This window comes from Ovis canadensis, chromosome 2 (genome assembly GCF_042477335.2).
Source record: "Ovis canadensis isolate MfBH-ARS-UI-01 breed Bighorn chromosome 2, ARS-UI_OviCan_v2, whole genome shotgun sequence".
Classification (NCBI taxonomy): domain Eukaryota; kingdom Metazoa; phylum Chordata; class Mammalia; order Artiodactyla; family Bovidae; genus Ovis; species Ovis canadensis.
Window position 1 is genome coordinate 165,652,284 of NC_091246.1, and position 17,626 is coordinate 165,669,909.

General features: G+C 41.2%; 1 protein-coding gene across 4 annotated transcripts in view; it reads right to left on the reverse strand.

Annotated features, from left to right (window-relative positions):
- Nucleotides 1-674: 674 nt before the first annotated feature.
- LYPD6B (LY6/PLAUR domain containing 6B) overlaps nt 675-17,626 on the reverse strand; it is a 251,666-nt gene continuing 234,714 nt past the window's right edge. For 3 of the 4 annotated variants that reach the window (XM_069577612.1, XM_069577609.1, XM_069577610.1), the window contains 4 exons: nt 13,446-13,598; nt 10,714-10,812; nt 6,443-6,573; nt 675-1,398 (listed from right to left, as the gene is read on the reverse strand). In XM_069577612.1, the coding sequence (XP_069433713.1) occupies nt 1,234-1,398; nt 6,443-6,573; nt 10,714-10,812; nt 13,446-13,560 (510 nt within the window). In that variant the 5' untranslated portion in view covers nt 13,561-13,598 and the 3' untranslated portion in view covers nt 675-1,233. Of the gene's footprint in view, nt 1,399-6,442; nt 6,574-10,713; nt 10,813-13,445; nt 13,599-13,992; nt 14,159-17,626 lie in introns of those variants that run through there. The other variant, XM_069577613.1, reaches the window with a different exon arrangement.

Sequence of the window (17,626 nt, forward strand, 5' to 3'; positions counted from 1 at the left end):
GAGTGGGTTGCCATTTCCTTCTCCATGGGATCTTCCTGACCCAGGGATTGAACCCAAGTCTTCTGCATTGCGGGCAGACACTTTACCATCTGAGCCACCAGGGAAGTCCTTTGAAAGTCTAGGACTGTGTTATAAGAATGAAAGAGAAGTCAAGGGGACCAGATATTTTAGCATGGATTTCAAAAGTTTCTTTTGATGGCCCTCCCATTGAGACAGGTTGACTGGAAGAGAGAGACTGTCACCAGTTTCTCTGTCTTTAAGTTGCTTCTTTCTTTTCTTAATTTTTAGCCATGCTGCTCTGCATGTAGGATCTTCATTCCCTAACCAGAGATGGAACCCATGCCCCCTGCAGGGAAGCAGAGTCTTGACCCCTGGACCACCAGGGAAGTCCCTAAACTGCTACTTCTGAGACTCTATCACACGGTAAGGTATCACCCTCCTTGCTCAGGGAGGTTTCCTCACCTTCTCAGGTCACTAATTTTGCATTTGGCATCCTTAGAAGGGTTCTTTCCCCCAAAGAAAGAATTAAGTCACCTTGGCATAGGCTTGCATACTTTAAGCCAGAATATAGCACCTGTAGTGCATGATCAGCTTCAACTGGCCTCCTTTATGACACTTGTTGATGAGTTTCATCTCCAAGTCAGCCAAGAAACACATAAGCATGCATTCTACACTTATAATTTAAAAGCTTTATTTCCCCCCCACAATTAGCAAATAGGTTTCATATTAGTTCAACTGGAAGTTTTCTTCCTATAGTGGGCTTTCTCGTTACTACACCCTCAGTGGGGAAACTGCTTTCTCTTGAGGGAAGGATTAGATTTCACAGAGATGCTCTGAACCAGTCACAGAATCGAGAGGGTCTGTTCCAGCAGCCCCTGAAGGAGTCAATTAGGTCAAGGAGTCCTTTCCCCTAAAGGTCTGGTCTGGAGGGGACAACACAGGCTACTGAACCTGTCTGTGGTAGATGTTGGCAGGACCCTCCTTGCAGAATAGACAAAATGCAGCCCTTTTGATCAAGAAACCTAACAGCTACATAATCACTCAGTCCCTGCCAAGTCCCCTTCCTCGTGGCCTCCTGCAGGAGTATCTGAGCTAAGCAAACAGCTGGCTTCTGCTGTGAGGTCCAATGCACATCCTTCAATCTTGAAGAGATTGGTCTTCAAAGTTCGCCATTTTACAGTTGTTAGCTTGTGCTTCAGAGGACTGGTCTCTGCCTCTCCCAGGAAGGTGGCCTTATATCAACGGCAGCACGAAGGCCCACGCCAGCACCGGTAGGTAGAGCGTAGGGGCACCACTGCCAGATGTCCTCTGAGCATGCATCACAGCGAAGACCGCATTCGTGTGGTTGGTGGGTAACTCAACATTGCAGATCATCCCCTCACAGCAAGACCTACACTCCTGTTACAAAAGGAAGAGAAGGGGGGAGAGCCAGTGAGTAATGGGAAGAAGAGGGGAGGGTTAAACAAAAACCTTCTCCAGCTCTGAGGACAGAAATTTTTTTTATATGAGTATATAAATTTTTATTTAAGTGCAAAATTTTTCAAAAGAGTAATGACTTACAAGAGAAAAAGGCTATCTTATTTTTTAAATGTTTACTGTTTGAGACTAAAAATTATAAATTTGAAAATATACCTTTTAGCCTAACAAATTAACAAAGATTTCCAAAAAGTATGCGAGCTTGGGTCCATGACATAGTTCTCAGACACTGTTACTGAGAATACAATTGCTTCAGTCTTTCTGGGGAGTAATTTGGTAATCTTTATCAAAACCTTTATATAAATCAATCTAGTAATGTGCATCACAAAGATTATGTGGGTTTTTATTTAGACTAGAGAAATATTAAAAGCTGCCTAGTATTCTTTATAGGGAAGTAGATGAATTATAGCTATGAACATTTTAATATGATACAGCCACTAAGAATATGTCTGAATATTTAAACAGGTAAGTTTTCTTTAAAAATTTTTATTTTATATTGGTGTACAGTTGAATAACAATGTTGTGTTAGTTTCAGGTAGCACAAAGTGACTCAATTATACATGTAATTCTTTTCCCACATATAGGTTATTACAGAATATTGACCCTGCTCTATACTGTAAATCCTTGTTGGCTATCTACTAATAAAACATAGTAGTGTGTATACATCAGCCCCAGACTTCCATTTTACCCTCCATCTTTCCACTTTGGTAACCATAAGTTTTCAAAGTCTGTTTTGTAAATAACTTCATTTGTATCATTTTTTTTGAGGTTCTACATATATGGTATCATATATTTGTTTTTCTCTGTGAGTTATTTTACTTAGTATGATGATCTCTAGGTCCAGCCATATTGCTGCAAATGGCATAATCTCTTTATATATGCCATATCTTTATCCATTCCTCTGTTGATGGACATTTAGGTTGCTTCCATGTCCTGGCTATTGTAAACAGTGCTGCAATGAACACTGGGGTGCACATATCCTTTCAAACCATGGTTTCCTCTGGATATGTGCCCAGGAGTGGGACTGCTGAATCATATGGAAGCTCTATCTTTAGCTTTTTTTTTAAGGAACCTCCATACTGTTCTCCATGTGGCTGCACTAATTTACATTCCCACAGTATAGCAGGGTTCCCTTTTCTCTACATCTTCTCCAGCCTTCATTGTTTGTAGACTTTTTGATGATGGCCATTCTGACTGGTATGAGGTGATATCTTATAGTTTTGATTTGTATTGCTCCGATAATTAGTAATATTGAGCATCTCTTCACATGCCTTTTGGCCATCTGTATGTCTTCTTCAGAGAAATGTCTATTTAGATCTTCTGCCCATTTTTTGATTGTGGTTTTTTTTTAATGTATATTGAGCTGCATTAGCTGTCTGTATATTTTGCAGAGTAATCCCTTGTTGGTGGTTTCATTTACAAATATTTTCTCCCATTCTGTGGGTTATCTTTTCATTTTGTTTATGATTTCCTTTATTGTACAAAAGCTTTTGTTTCATTAGGTCTCATTTGGGTTTGCTTTTGTTTCTGTTACTCTAGAGATTGATCAAAAAAGATATTGCTGTGATTTGTGTTCAAGAGTGTTCTTCCTATGTTTTCCTCTACAAGTTTTATAGTATCCAATCTTACATTTAGGTCTTTAATCCATTTTGAGTTTATTTTTGTGTCTGGTGTTAAAAAATATTCTAATTTCATTATTTTACATGTGAGTGGCCAGTTTTCCCAGCATCACTTTTTGAAGAAACAGTCTTATCTCTACTGTATATTCTCACTTCCTTTGTTGTAGATTCGTTGACCACGAGTACTTGGGTTGATTTCTGGGCTATGTTGTTATTTCTAGGTTTTTCATGGGTCTATATTTCTGGCTTTGTGCCAGTATCATACTGTTTTGATTACTGTAGTTTTGTAGCAGTGTAGTCTGAAGTTGGGGAGCCTAATTCCTTCAGCTTTTCTTTCTCAGAACTGCTTTGGTTACTCAGGGCCTTTTGTGTCTCCATACAAAATAAATTTTTTGTTCTAGTTTTGTGAAAAATGCCACTGGTAATTCGATAGGGATTGCACTGAGGCTGTATATTACTTGGGTAGTAGAATCACTTTGACAACACGGATTCTTCTAATTCAAGAACATGGTATACCTTTCCATCTGATTGTGCCCTCTTCGATTTCTTTCATCCCTATCTAGTTTTAGAGTACAAGTCCTTTGCCTCCTGGGTAGGTTTATTTCTATGTATTTTTATTCTTTTTGATCTGATGGTAAATGGGACTGTGTTTTTAATTTCTCTCTGATCTGGTGACCTTCCAGAGGGCTCATGCCAGTGAGTACTCTCCAGCACTACCACTGCCAGTGTCTGCGTCCCTGCAGTGAGACACACACACACACAGCCTAGCCTAGCCTGGAGACCCTCCAATACCAGTAGGTAGGTCTGGCTCAGGCCCTTAAGAGGTCCCTGCTTTTTTCCCTGGGTTCTAGTGCACACAGGATCATCTATGTGCCCTCCAGGAGTAGAGTTTCTGTTTCCCCCAGTCCAGTGGAATTCCTAAGACAGACTCCACTGCTGCTGCTTAGTTGGTTCAGTCGTGTCCAACTCTGTGCTGTCCTGTGGACTGTAGCCTGCCAGGTTCCTCTATCCATGGACTCCTCCAGGCAAGGGTACTGGAGTGGGTTGCCATGCCCTCTGCTAGTGGATCTTCCCAACCCAGGGATCGAACCTGGGTCTCCCGCTTTGCAGGCAGATTCTTTACCAACGAGCCGTTTGGGAAGCCCTGGCCTTCAAAAGGGCCAGTGATTCTCTGGGGGCTCCTCCTCCATTGCCAAACTCCCCTTGCCAGGCAGGGGAGCCTGATGTGGGGCTCAGAACTCTCACTCCTGTGGGAGAACTTCTCTAATAATTCTTCAGCTTGTGGATTGCCCATGTAGCCAGTATGGGATTTGATTTTATCATGATTGCACCTCTTCTACCATCTCGTTGTGTCTCTGTCTTTGGGTGTAGGATATCTTTTTTGGTGGGTTCCAGCATGTTTTGTCTATGCTTGTTCAGCTCTTAGCTGTGCTTGTTGGTATTTTCATAAGAAAAGGTGAGCTCACATCCTCTACTCCACCAGCTTGTCTCCTGCTAGGTAAATTTTCACACTGTAATTTTTCTAAGTGGAACTTTCCAGGAATTTAGGACAGGCTTGGCAGTTTTGGCTTGGGGGTCTCTTAAGTGACTTCAGTGAGACAGTAACTGAAGCGCAAACAGCAGGAGGTTAGAAACCACTCTGAGGACAGAAGTGAGTTGGTTTTTGATCTATGAGTCATCCAGGCCCTTGGGCACCCTTCCCCACAACTGACCTCAAAGTAAAAACCATCTTGAGAGTCTTTTCACTTTGACTGTGATTTACCTGCATCAACCCAAGCATAAGCAAGAGAAAGGCAAATGGAGTAAGACTGTTTAATGGAGTCAACAAATCTCCTGACGGTTTGCAAGGGGAAGCACTGAAACAGAAATGAAAGCTAGGAACCTTGTGGATTGGTCATTGATTTCCTTTCTCAGTACTACTTGGTAGGGGATAATTATGACTCTATTGTCTATACTAATGCCTCATCCCTATCTTTACAGTGACGCTGGCTTGCTAATCTGGCTGCTGACTGGTGAAAAACGCTAGCTCTCACAGCACAAGCTTGTTTCAAGAGAAGCATGCTCTTGTCCTAACACCTGGTATAACACCTCCACCTGATAAACCCAGACATTCACAGAGGCTTTCAGGATAAAGTATCTACATCAAATGGCTCCCAGAAGGGCCAGGTAAGATAAATTATCTATCTCAGTAGTTCTCAATCTTGGTTGCACATCAGAATCACCCTGAGGAAGCTTACGAAAAAAATCCTGATGCCCAGGACCTCACTCTGAAGTTCTGTTTCAATTGGTCTGAGTCTGCCCACTGCTACCCCCTTACCAGAGCCTATGAAAAGCTCCAGGAGATTCTCCTGTGTAGCCAGAGCTAAAAGCCACTAGTGGTCAGCACACAAACTTATCCACAAAACAGAAACAGAGTCACAGGCACAGAAAACAGACCAGTGGTTGCCAAGGGGGTAGGAGACGGAAGGAGTGGGAATTTGGGATAGACGCAAACTATTATATAAATGATGGATACATAAGAAGGTCCTACTGTGTAGCACAGGGAACTCTATTCAGTATTCTGTGATAAACCATAATGGAAAAGAATATGACAAAGTATAATTGAATCACTTTGTTCTACAGCAGAAATTAATACAACGTTGTAAATCAACTATACTAAAATAACTTTTTTTTAAAAAGCCACTGGTGTCAGGACCATTTTATGTATGTATAGGCTAAACTGAATTCTAAGATCTCATGAGATTAATACACTGTTAAGTAATTTTCTTCTCAAACATTTCAGGATTCCAGGCATATAAAAGAGTCATGCTCATTTAAAGTGGTAGAATGAGAAAACTGAAGCAACCAATTGATCTAAAATATTACCTATAGTTCATCATAATAAGCTAGGATTAATCTTTCAGACTTTCACTTCATCTAAGCAGAGGCAGTAAGACAAGGTTTTCTTTATAAAAGGTGTCACCATTTTCCTCTTTGCACCTTCTCTGTGTAACAATCTTGGTGATTTTTGGCCGTAAACAAAATACATAAGTTGGGCTCTGTAGCATTGTCATCCTTTCATGCAGGGATGGTTTACTCCTGGAATTCCAGAGCTTACTTCAGGCAACTCACCCGAAGTCCAAGGTCAAGACCCTAGGGTCTCTGGAGTCTGAGAATTGTCGTTCATTTTTTAGTAGTGATACTGTTTGATGGACAGAAAGTCTTCACCTTCTTTCATCTCCATTGTATCAGTGTAAGGGAGTCCCTCAAAGTATACACCTTTGACATATTATTTATCCGTCCTGCCTCTATATACAACCAACCATCAAGAAACTTTTGGACAATAACTTTACACACACACTCCTTACCGTGTGTTCAGAATCTTGGCTGTGGTGGCAGCCAACAAAATGACATTCAGTTCTGGAGGCACACTTTTTGGTGATGGATGTACTTCTTCCGTGACTGGTAAAGTGATGTACTGTCAAACAGTATTGCGTATCTAGGCAGGGGGGGAAAATCAATATCACTTTTTACATCACACACACACACCTTTGAACAATCACTTCAGAAATGACTAAAATTCAGGATGATCCTTAAGTTTCTAGGTGGTTTTTCTGAATAGGTACCAGCTTCTGAAGTATGTGTATTTTTAAAATGACTATAAATGGGCAGTTATCCTTTGGTGCAAGGTAAAGCTGACAAAACAACTGAACAAGACTTTCATCAAAACTCCAGGTCTGCTCATGTCATAAGAAAGTGGCAGTATCTTTCTCTCTCCCTCTGAAGCACATGTTCTGTAACTTTAAAATAAAATGAAAACTATAAATGTGGAAAATCCCATGGATGGAAGAGCCTGGAAGGCTGCAGTCCATGGGGTCGCTGAGGGTCGGACACAACTGAGCGACTTCACTTTCACTTTCATGCATTGGAGAAGGAAATGGCAACTCACTCCAGTGTTCTTGCCTGGAGAATCCCAGGGACGGGGGAGCCTGGTGGGCTGCCATCTATGGGGTCGCACAGAGTCGGACGCGACTTAGCAGCAGCAGCAGCATAAATGTAAAAAGGAAGTGGGCCACAGCTCTTCCTGTCTCATTGTTTCTTTATATACTAATAGGCCATGTGGCAAACTGGAGTGAAAGCAGGTGCTTCACCTTACACGCCAAGGCGCTTCCCTTACTCATCTAGTTCTCAGGCTCTAATCCTCCCAACGCGTGTGATTTTTCCCCAAAGTATTTCTGTATTTTCTCTTCCTCTTTAGTTCTCTCTTACCTTCTCTGTCCTCTGCTTCGCTAGTTCATTTTCACACAAAGTTACCTTTAACCATTCACATTTTATTACTTAAGAGTTCTCTCAAGAAACCTATTTCACTCACTATTCTGGGACATTCTACTTTAGCTCTGTGCCTCATATTCTAGATATCTCAGGCCAATGAACTGCTTCTTAGTTTACTGAGAAGGGACTAAAGCAGCAGTTGCCAAAATAGTAGGGGCAGGGAGGAGGAAAACTCGACTAAAGTTGAGAAGACAGGACTTAGAGAGCTGCCTCTGTCACAAGTGAGTAAGCCATGTGACAGCCATTGAGCGGACTTTCTTTTTAGCAAAACGGTAAGTGCACTTGCATTTGGATAGACTTGTAAGCTTTCATGTTAGCAACAGCAAATGCACATTGTGTACCAGCAACCAGGCACTCTTCTAATATGCATTCACTCATTCAGTCCTCACAATAGGCCTTAAGACAAATCATAGTAATATTGTCATTTCACGGATAAAACACTGAGGCTCACAGTCACATGGGTAGAAAGTGATGGAAGATGAGATTCTTGTGGAGGTGGTTTTCCAGGGTTTGTGCTCTCCACCTGCACACAGCTGTGCCTCTCTGTACACAGCATTGAGCTGAGCATCAGCAGAGCACCTCTACAAGAGCAGCTGACTGGGACTCAGAAGGAGAGAGAACCACTCCATGTTCTGAAAGGCATTCCAATTTGTACTCCAGACAAAATCGAAAACTGGTAGGTGCATGTGTTCATAGTCTGTCACACAGGCTAAAGCAGCCCTACAAAGTCAGAGTAAGAACCGGGGTAAACAAAATAAAAAGTGTCATTCTTGTCATATTTTGTTACCTAGAGACTCTATTTTAACACCACTGGCTGATGGCAGAAGCAGAGCCATAAAGGAAAACCTGAGATGACAAAGAACAATAGCCACAGGCCTGTTTGTCCCAAGAAATGGTTGACTCTCACTCCCCTTGATAATGACAAGCTGAAAGATAAGCAGTCACAGCCTCAGAACTCCAGATGATTATCGTTTGGGGGGCTTGGCTGGTGTACAGTCACACACGCTGGAATGCAGGGTCATCTCGTGTCCATCTCTCCTCCCTGACATTTTCTTGGAGGCAGAAAACTGCAGCATCCCTCTTTTGCTCCCATGTTTCAACAAAGTTCTAAAACCCAGAAATGCCCATGCAAGTTCCCTTAAAAGTGGCTTTGATTAATGAATCACAAATTGGAACATGTACAGAACTAGTAGAAACAGCGTTTTGTTGTCGTTCACTCGCACAGTCATGTCCGACTCTCTGCGACCCCATGGACTGCAGCACTCCAGGCTTTCAGGTCCTTGACCATCTCCCAGAGTTGGCTCAAACTCATGTCCATTGAGTCAGTGATGCTGTCTAACCAACTCATCCTTTGTTGCCCCCTTTTCCTCTTGAACAGCATTTGGTAAAATTCAAAAGAATGGGTGACAGTTATAAAGAGGCTGGACATCAATGCCCCAATCTACTGCTGTGCCAAACCCTTCCCCCTCCACCCCCCACCCCGCCAGTTCTCGGGGAAATTTAAAGCAAATGGTTAAAGAATTTTCCCAGCCCTCTCACACAAACTAATAAAGAGAGGCATCTGCCTACCTCGCAAACATTGAAATAAACGTCTGTGAAAATGTAGAAACAAATCCCCAAAAGAATACATGCACAGACACATGCACTCAAAGCACAATTCAGTCACATGCTCTCAAGAGCTGTGAGAGATCAAAATCTTCAGAATTATTCTTGAAAAGAAGTGATGAACAATGCTGTCCATGCAAATGTCATAGTCATCTGTCTAACTTAGAGCATAAGATTCTCAGGCCCCTAGAGGTCTCCAGTGTTACCATCAACTGGCTTCACCCATTGGCATCATCAAGGGCTTCCCAGGTAGGTCAGTGGTAAAGAACCCACCTGCCAATGCAGGAGATGAAGGAGACGTGGATTCAACCCTGGGCTGGGGAAGATCCCCTGGAGGCTGGCACAGCAACCCACTCCAGTATTCTTGCCTGGAGAATCCCATGGACAGAGCAGCCTGGTGGGCTGCAGTCCATGGAGTCACAAAGAGTAGGACTTGACGGAGCACAGCACACTCACAACCCACTGGCATTATCTGGAAGAGGTAGGCCTCTTCCACTGCCATAAAGTGATACAGAAACTTCCAAAAGATTCACAATAATAGTAGATCAAAGTTGGTAATTGCTAAGTCTGGAAGAGTTTGTTTTTGTTGGCCTTTCACATCTGAAAACCTAAAAAAAACAGGGTATCCTAAAATACAAACAGCCTGATTTCCTTATAGTTCTAAGTAGAGGTTTTCAATTCTATCAGCACATCCTGTCTGCTTTGCATCCAAGTTTGTTTGTCTGTATTAAGTCATTCATCTTCTCTCCCCCTATGTTCGTCTAAGACCATCTTCTACTGCCCTAAAAGATAATGAAAGAGCCCACTTGGTGCCCACTTCTTCTCTTGTCCCAAACCATTCACTCTGCACACAGAAGCCAGAGCAATATTTTACAATACACCTAGCATCTTGTACTCTATAGCTTCAACTCCCAACACATTTCCAATGAAATCTAAATTTCTTACCAAAACGAAGATCCTGCATGTCCCAGCCCTTATCTCCATCAAATCCTTTCTCCCCCTTCCACTAAGCCTCACCAGCCAGCCTTCCTGTTCACTGTAGAAGCCAAATCTTACCCTTGCGTTGCTGTTCCCTCTTACTGACATGTTTTCCCTATAGATCTCCACAGAGCTGATTTGTTCTGGCCATTCGAGTCTTAGTGCAAATGTAGAGTCCTCAGAGATTTCCTGACTATATAGTCAAAGGCATCCATTCATTCTGTCAATATTTACCAAGTGCCCAATATGGTCCAGGTACTGGATTGCACACTGGGATCTACCAGACAACTAAACGAACTAAAAAGATGCTCAAACGTTTGTCAAGTAAACAAATGAGTCACTTAAGCATCAGTGTATCTCAAGAGGACAGAAACCGTCTTTTGCTTTACAGTAAGTAGGACTTTTCTAGAAGCATCATCAAACATTTCTGACATTCTTAGAATGCCTTAGTCAACACTGTGGTCTGTTTGTTCTCACTGGTAAATATTAATTAAGAAATTCTTCCTCAAAGCACACACAACTATAAATTGAGGCTATGTCATCGGTTTCCATGTACTCTCAGATTAGTCTGATGTCTGTGATAGTCTTGTCAAAAGTTCTCTGATTTCTGTAGAACATCATGGTTTGCTAATCTCATCACATAAGATGCCTTTACTCAGAGCCAGTTGAGAGAGATCTAAATGAGGTCTGGTCACAAAAAGAGTTCCAAACTCAGCACACTTACTTTGTGGGCACCATTTATCTTCTGCCCATCGATTGCAGTTATAATTATCCCCTGCATTTTCACAGGTAAAACACTTGAAGCTGTTTGGAAATGGTGTAGCTTTAAAAAAAAAAAGCAAAGGGAAACAATATAGTTAAATTTTTCAAACATCAGATATGGAATAAAATTAGCAACTTTTACCAGAGCAAATAAAATTTACAAATCATTATCCTTACAATTTCTGTTTCTATCAAGCTGGGCTTAACTGCCAGACTTTGGGGCATTTTCTTTATCCCCTTTTCTTCGAATATTTCATCTATGAATATGCACTACAGAGTACTGCAGATGATTCCATGAACCACTTGGAATATCCATGGTATTGTTCTATTATAATTTGGGAATAAGTGAAAGTTGAGTGGATGGGCAAAGATGGTGGTAGTATTGGGACCAATACTTTGATATATTATTGGCCCTGAAAAGAACTGGAGTCATTAAGAAGTAATTTATTATTATAACCTAAAGAGCCCCATGACTTGCAGAGGTATAATAAAGGTTAAACAAGAGACTGCATGAAAAATCTCTCTTAGGATCCCTGGCATATCAAACCACATTGATTTCCATCCCTATGTACTTGCTTTATAGCTAGGCTTAACTTCAAACAAGTAATTTCATTTGATATGTCAATTATCCCTACATTAGACATCAACCAGGAATGTAACATTTAATATCAGGATGATAGTAATTTTCAGGCCTTTGTGTGCAGGCAAGGGTGTTATAGAAACAAGAATTATGAACTGCTGGCAATCTGGAATGATAACAACTAGTATGTTCTTTTTTCTGCCTTGTATCTTGTTATTTTGATGGGCAAGAAATCAAACGGATAAATTTGACATTTCTCTGTACACCAGAGTGTAAAGCCCTGTGTGAAACATTTAATTCTATTTTTGAAGACTGAAATAAAGATCAAGGTAACCCAAACCATCCTAGCAACCTGACCCCAAGTTGGGATGATAATTAGAAGGTGGTGGATATTTCACATACAGGGGAGAGTATTATTGATGCATAAACCAAGAGCAAACTATCAAAAGCTAAAACTCAGAGGACACAAAATCAGTTACCACAAATGCATTTCAGTTTTGCCTATGCATAGGTAAATAAAGAATGAAATCCATTTTCACCTACTAATTCAGTACAGTTTAAAAAATACTAAAACTCATTGCTGGTAGGTGAATAGTTAATGTGAAAATTGGCACTACCTTTTTGATTTAGTAATTCCTAAAATCTGTTCTAAGGTCATTAGCCAGTGAAAAATGCATTTAAAAAGATTTTCAGTGAAGTATAAACATTTAGTTTGCTTATGATTGTGTGTGTGTCACTGCCAGCTGTATGAGTGAAAACATTTTTTAATGTAAGACATTAAGATACTTTAAAAATCATGGAAACGTATTCAAAATACAATGTAAAGGAATAAACGCTCCTGCAAAATTAAATCTGTTTGATCTCAGTATGTCACATATTTTAAAACATATACATATTTAAAAACATATACATATTTAAAAACATATACAGAGAAAAAGCAACAGAAGAACATGCAGTCGAAAATCCTCACATAATCTCATGTCAGCCCTCCATATGTCCCTCTGCAGACCGTGTAGTACTATTTACTATTGAAAAAAAATCCACATATAAGTGAACCCAGGCAGTTCAAATCCATGTTGGTCAAAATGTATGCCAAAATGTAAAGAAGAGCTCGCTCTGAATCTTGGGATTATGAATAAATTTTCTTATTCTACACATTTACCAGTCTTTTTTGGAATTTTCTATAATAATCAAGTATTAATTTTATATCTTTAATAATTTGCTCATCATAAAGTTATATCAGGCTTAAAAGGTTAAACATTTGTCAATAATTTAGATTTTATGATAATGATGTCTATGCCAAGCTATCAAGTATACAACCACTACCAATTTAGAAATTTATAATAAATGGTAGTTCAAGGTGTGTGGGGTGTACATGTGTATGGCTATGTAGTATATATATGCATACACACATACTTACTAAGGACTGAATGTCCTAAATAACAAAATACAAAGTGCAGAATGGTAACCATACAGGAGTATGAACACTCCTCATCAGGAGTATAAAGACAGTTGTTCCCAAACCTGACTCTGTGAGCAAAAAGAGAAAGAATTTCACATCCCACCCTCCTGACTACTGAATCTCTGGAGAAGAAACCCAGGAATATGTAATTTTGAAGGCTTTTGTTGTAATTCTGATACTCTTCCAGGTTTGTGAACCACTGGCATTAACATTTCTAAAACTATTTTTGTCTACCACACATTCTCTATAAGGTATATCGGAGAAGTTTTACTTGTCTGAAAAGAGAGAAAGGAGGGGAAATTTTATATGTAATTTATGCAGAATCTTCCTATAGTCAAAATCCTTCTCCAAGGAAGAGATCGGCAAAGAAACACTGAATTTCCCCTGCTGAGCCATTCTTAAGGACAGTGTTCAGAAAATTATTTTAAACATGAACCCTTTTAAGACTTCAGCAGGAAGCCAAACCATCTTAAAGAAATGGAGAAAATTTCTGTCACCATGTGTCACCCTTACCCATGGAAGTAATGAAGACTTTCCGATTTATGCTTGATATAAACCAAATGTTCCAGAATCAGCAAGGTTACTATAGGGAAACAGAGATTTTGGTTATTCCGATCCCATGTCACCGACAATGGTGACAACCACTACTTACGATCAAGAGGAGGCCGCACATTATAGAAGTTGATGTTCTTGGCAAATACCCGGTTTTCAGAGAAGATAAAAGTCTGGACCACAGCTACCGTGAGGACGTGACAGAGGAGCAGCATTCTGACCCCAGGTGTGGGGAAGCCCAACACTCGTATACCTGTGGTGAAAAGAGACGAGGTGAGTTTCTCTGCGTTTTATACATCACTGTGCTGTGCTTAGTCGCTCAGTCGTGTCTGACTCTTTGCGACCCCATGGACTGTAGCCCGCCAGGCTCCTCTGCCCATAGGGATTCTCCAGGCAAGAAGAATACAGAGTGGGTTGCCATGGCTTCCTCCAGGGATCTTCCCAACCCAGGGATCAAACCCTGGTCTCCCACATTGCAGGCAATTCTTTACCAGCTGAGCCACCAGGGAAGCCCACGAGGAGCGTTTGGCTTCTGTTTGAAAAAGCTTGATTATTTAAACGTATCCAACCATCTGCTTGTTCTCTAGAGCCACACCTGTGACTTAAGGGTACTCTTCCCCATCAGGTGAAAGCTAAGCTGTTGCTACCTTCTACCGGGCAGGCTCTGCAGGACACCTGGTGGCTTAGGTCCCAAGAGATGGAGCAGTGGTCCTGGCCTGCCTGCACCCCATTCCATCACTGCTCGGCCAGAACTGGCTGGGTGACTTTGTGCTGAGTCACCTGATCTTTTAACAATCGCAATTTGGTTCAACTGGGTTGCTCCACTGAAGTTGCTGAACCACCTCTCTGAAATTCCAGTCCCTGAGTCAATACTTAACGCTTGATGAATTTTGCAATTCTTTCAAAACTTGGAAGACACAATAAAAGTTGGAAAAGTAGGAAGGACAGTGAGTAAAAGGGCAACCAGTTTGAGAAACAAAGCCTCAACTGGGTCCCAGAGCACATAGACACTGAAGAGAGAAAGGAGAGTCACTGTGAAAGGCCGTCCCCACCTGTATCCTGTCTCGCCAGGAGCAAGGGGAGGGGCCAGGAGATTCTCAAGGGAACAGAGTAACAGTTGTTTGAAAACCACACACATAATGTTAATTCTGGCCCACAGACACTGCTTATTGCTTTCAGCCACTTCAAGTTGGCAGGGCCAAAACCCAGAGAAAGTGGTTTGCACACGGCACTCGGTAAGGTGTTTCATCTTAATTAAGCTCACAGATTCTACCCTCTTGAAGCAGACCTGCTAGTAAGGAAACCTTCAGGAGAGATGCTCAGAGCCTGTAACATCACCACCGACAGGTTCTCTTTCACAAGCGGGAGGCGTGGGCAGCAGAAAAAGGAAGTCATTTGGAGTCCAAAGACTTTGGTTCAGGTGCTGGCTCTGCCATTTATTAGCGGCCTGACCCTGGGCAAGCTCTTTAGATTCTATTACCCTCAATTTCCTCATCTGTAAAGTGATTCAATAACACCCAGCCTGCCCACACCCTGGGTCATTATGACCATCCAATAGAGGCTTGGGTAGGATCACATAGAACTGTGTGCATAAGAGCACTTGTAATACAAGCTCTGTGAAAACGGTGGAATCTTGGGGTTCAAAGACAATGGCTGAACCTGTCTTCTTGCTGATTCAATAGGTCTCAGTGGGTTTAGGGAAACTTCTAAAGGAAAAAAAAAATATGTCCACATATCTAAGCATAATCCCTGACATGGATATTTTCCCTGTAGCTAAGCTTAAGAATGCATAATTTCTAGGGATTTTATGCCATCTCTGAGTATACTGGTTTTGCCTAAGGGGACAATAATGCCTACCAATAAGCTGAATATTAGACAAAATGCACCCATGACATACCATCCCTACAGCTGGCTTCTGCCTCTGAGAGAACTAAGTCCCTAAGGAAGGACTCAGGGTAAAAAAACTTGGCAAGTTTCACAAAACAATAATGCTAAACGCTGTACACTGCATCTCAGCTCAGTCCAAAATCAGACCTAGTGATATACAAATATGTATCTCATTCTGCCCTTGCTCATTTTAGAAATCACAATTGACCTTTCACAGTTACTGGGTTTCCAAATCCTATTGTTATGCTCTTTCTTAAAAAAAAATGAACATTTAACCAACTCTGTAATTCCTTATAAACAAGTGGCTATATTGACACAAATTCCGCTTCTCCTATTTCTTTCTCTGAGTTGGACTATTCCATGTCCATTATAAATCTGTAGCCAAGTAATGGATACCCTCTTTGTTATACTAGCGGAGACCCTCTGAGTAGGGGAGACTAATCCCTCTTTCACAAACATGACTGTGTTATAAGAGCACTCACAAGTGCTCTTGTAAATAAGGTGGTGGTGGTGGTGGTGGTGGTTTAGTCACTCAGTTTTCTGACTTTTTGTGACCCTATGTACTGTACCCCCCCAGGCTCCTCTGTCCATAGGATTTTCCAGGCAAGAATACTGGAGTGGGTTGCCATTTCCTTCTCCAGGGGATCTTCCCGACCCAGGGATCAAACCATGTCTCCTGCACTGGCAGGAGGATTCTTTAGCACTGAGCCACCTGGGAAGCCCCTGTAATATAGAGAGAATGCATAAGATCACAGCGTTCATATTATCTATATCCAAGTCCCTTTTGCATCACTAAGTGCCAACTATGGGACTTGAGTTGCTTAAGTTTCCCAAGCCTCAGCGTCTCCATCTCCAGAACAGGCATAACAACAGTCCCTACTTCAAAGTATGGAAGTGAGGGCTGAGTGACATCATGCATAGAGAGAACTCAGCCAGTGCTGGGCACATGGTCAAAACTGTATTCATTGAGCACTTTCTATTCAGTAGTAAAGATCATTAGCTCAAGTACCTGCCTTCAAACCTACCATCTGAATAGCACTTAACACAAGTTCCTCAACCTCTCTGTATCATAATTTTTGCATCTATAAAATGGGAATAATAATAATAGTACCTACCTCATAGGGGTATACAAATTTGTTAATACACATCTATCTATCTCATTACTTATGTGCTCAGCATTTTGCTAATTCTGAAGCATTTACTATTATGAACTAATCACCAAGTACTTCGGAATCACAAGTCAGAACCCCTAATTTTCCTCACATAATCTCAGACAAAAGCCCATCCATTCAATACACCGTTACTGACACCTAGTACATAACAGACATTTTCATCGCTGGATCCCCAACAAAGTCTTTGCTCTCAGGCAGTTTGCATTTTAGAGGGAGAAGACAGGCAGTACATATGGAAAAGGCCATAATTTCTGACTATTGTAAATTCTGTGGAGGGAACATGTGTGTTATGTCAGTGGACAGAAGGAACTGCTTAATATATATGGTAAGTCCAGTACATCAGAGTAGGTGACATTTATACAGGTGAATTTAATGTTGATAAGGACATGTCCAAGCAAAGAATCAAAGGAAAAGAAACCAAGTCCTTAGATCAGAAGAACTGTGTCTCACTGGGGGAACTCAGAAAGCAGTTAGTGTGACCAGAGCGTGCAGAGAGAGGGGAACAGACAAAGCCAGAATCGGTGAAGCCAGACTACACAGGCACTTCCAGGCCATGGCAAGGATCTCAGATCCAGCCGAGTCGAGAAACTGTTCTGTTTTAGATTATCTAGTTTTGAAAACTACTCTCAAGGAAGCTTTGTCTCTGGAAAGTAGTAATTGGTCCAAAATGCCTAGTCCTATTTCTAGCCCCAGGAAAAAAGGAATACAAATAACAGTGAACACAGGAAGGAAGAATTCAGATACACCTCAAAGGTTCTTCTGGATGACATCATGCATGATATGATGGCTCATAGAAGACTTAAAAACAACGGAAGGAACAACAAACCCAAGAATTAGACTTGTGTTGTGGTTTCTCCTTTCCTGGAAAAAGCACCGTAGAGAATATAGTCTCATTACTATAGTCTCATTACAAGGTCGGAGGGTTTAGGGGCAATATGTGCAAAGATCCTAGCACACAGCCTGGAACACAGCATGCCCTCAAAATGTGTCTGTGCAGGTTCTTCTAGAACAAAAGTTGATAATGGTGAAAAATAGGCCACAAGAATGTTGCTTCCATATAGACTAGATGTATTTTCCTTTCTGGTTTTAGTTAAAACAGCATAGTCTTATTCTATCAAGATCCTCTAAAACTGTAAAGGTTGTACCTGTCAAATGAGGGAAGCACCAAATAACAATATCTCATATTTTCCAGAGCATGTTTTATAATCTACTACATACTGCT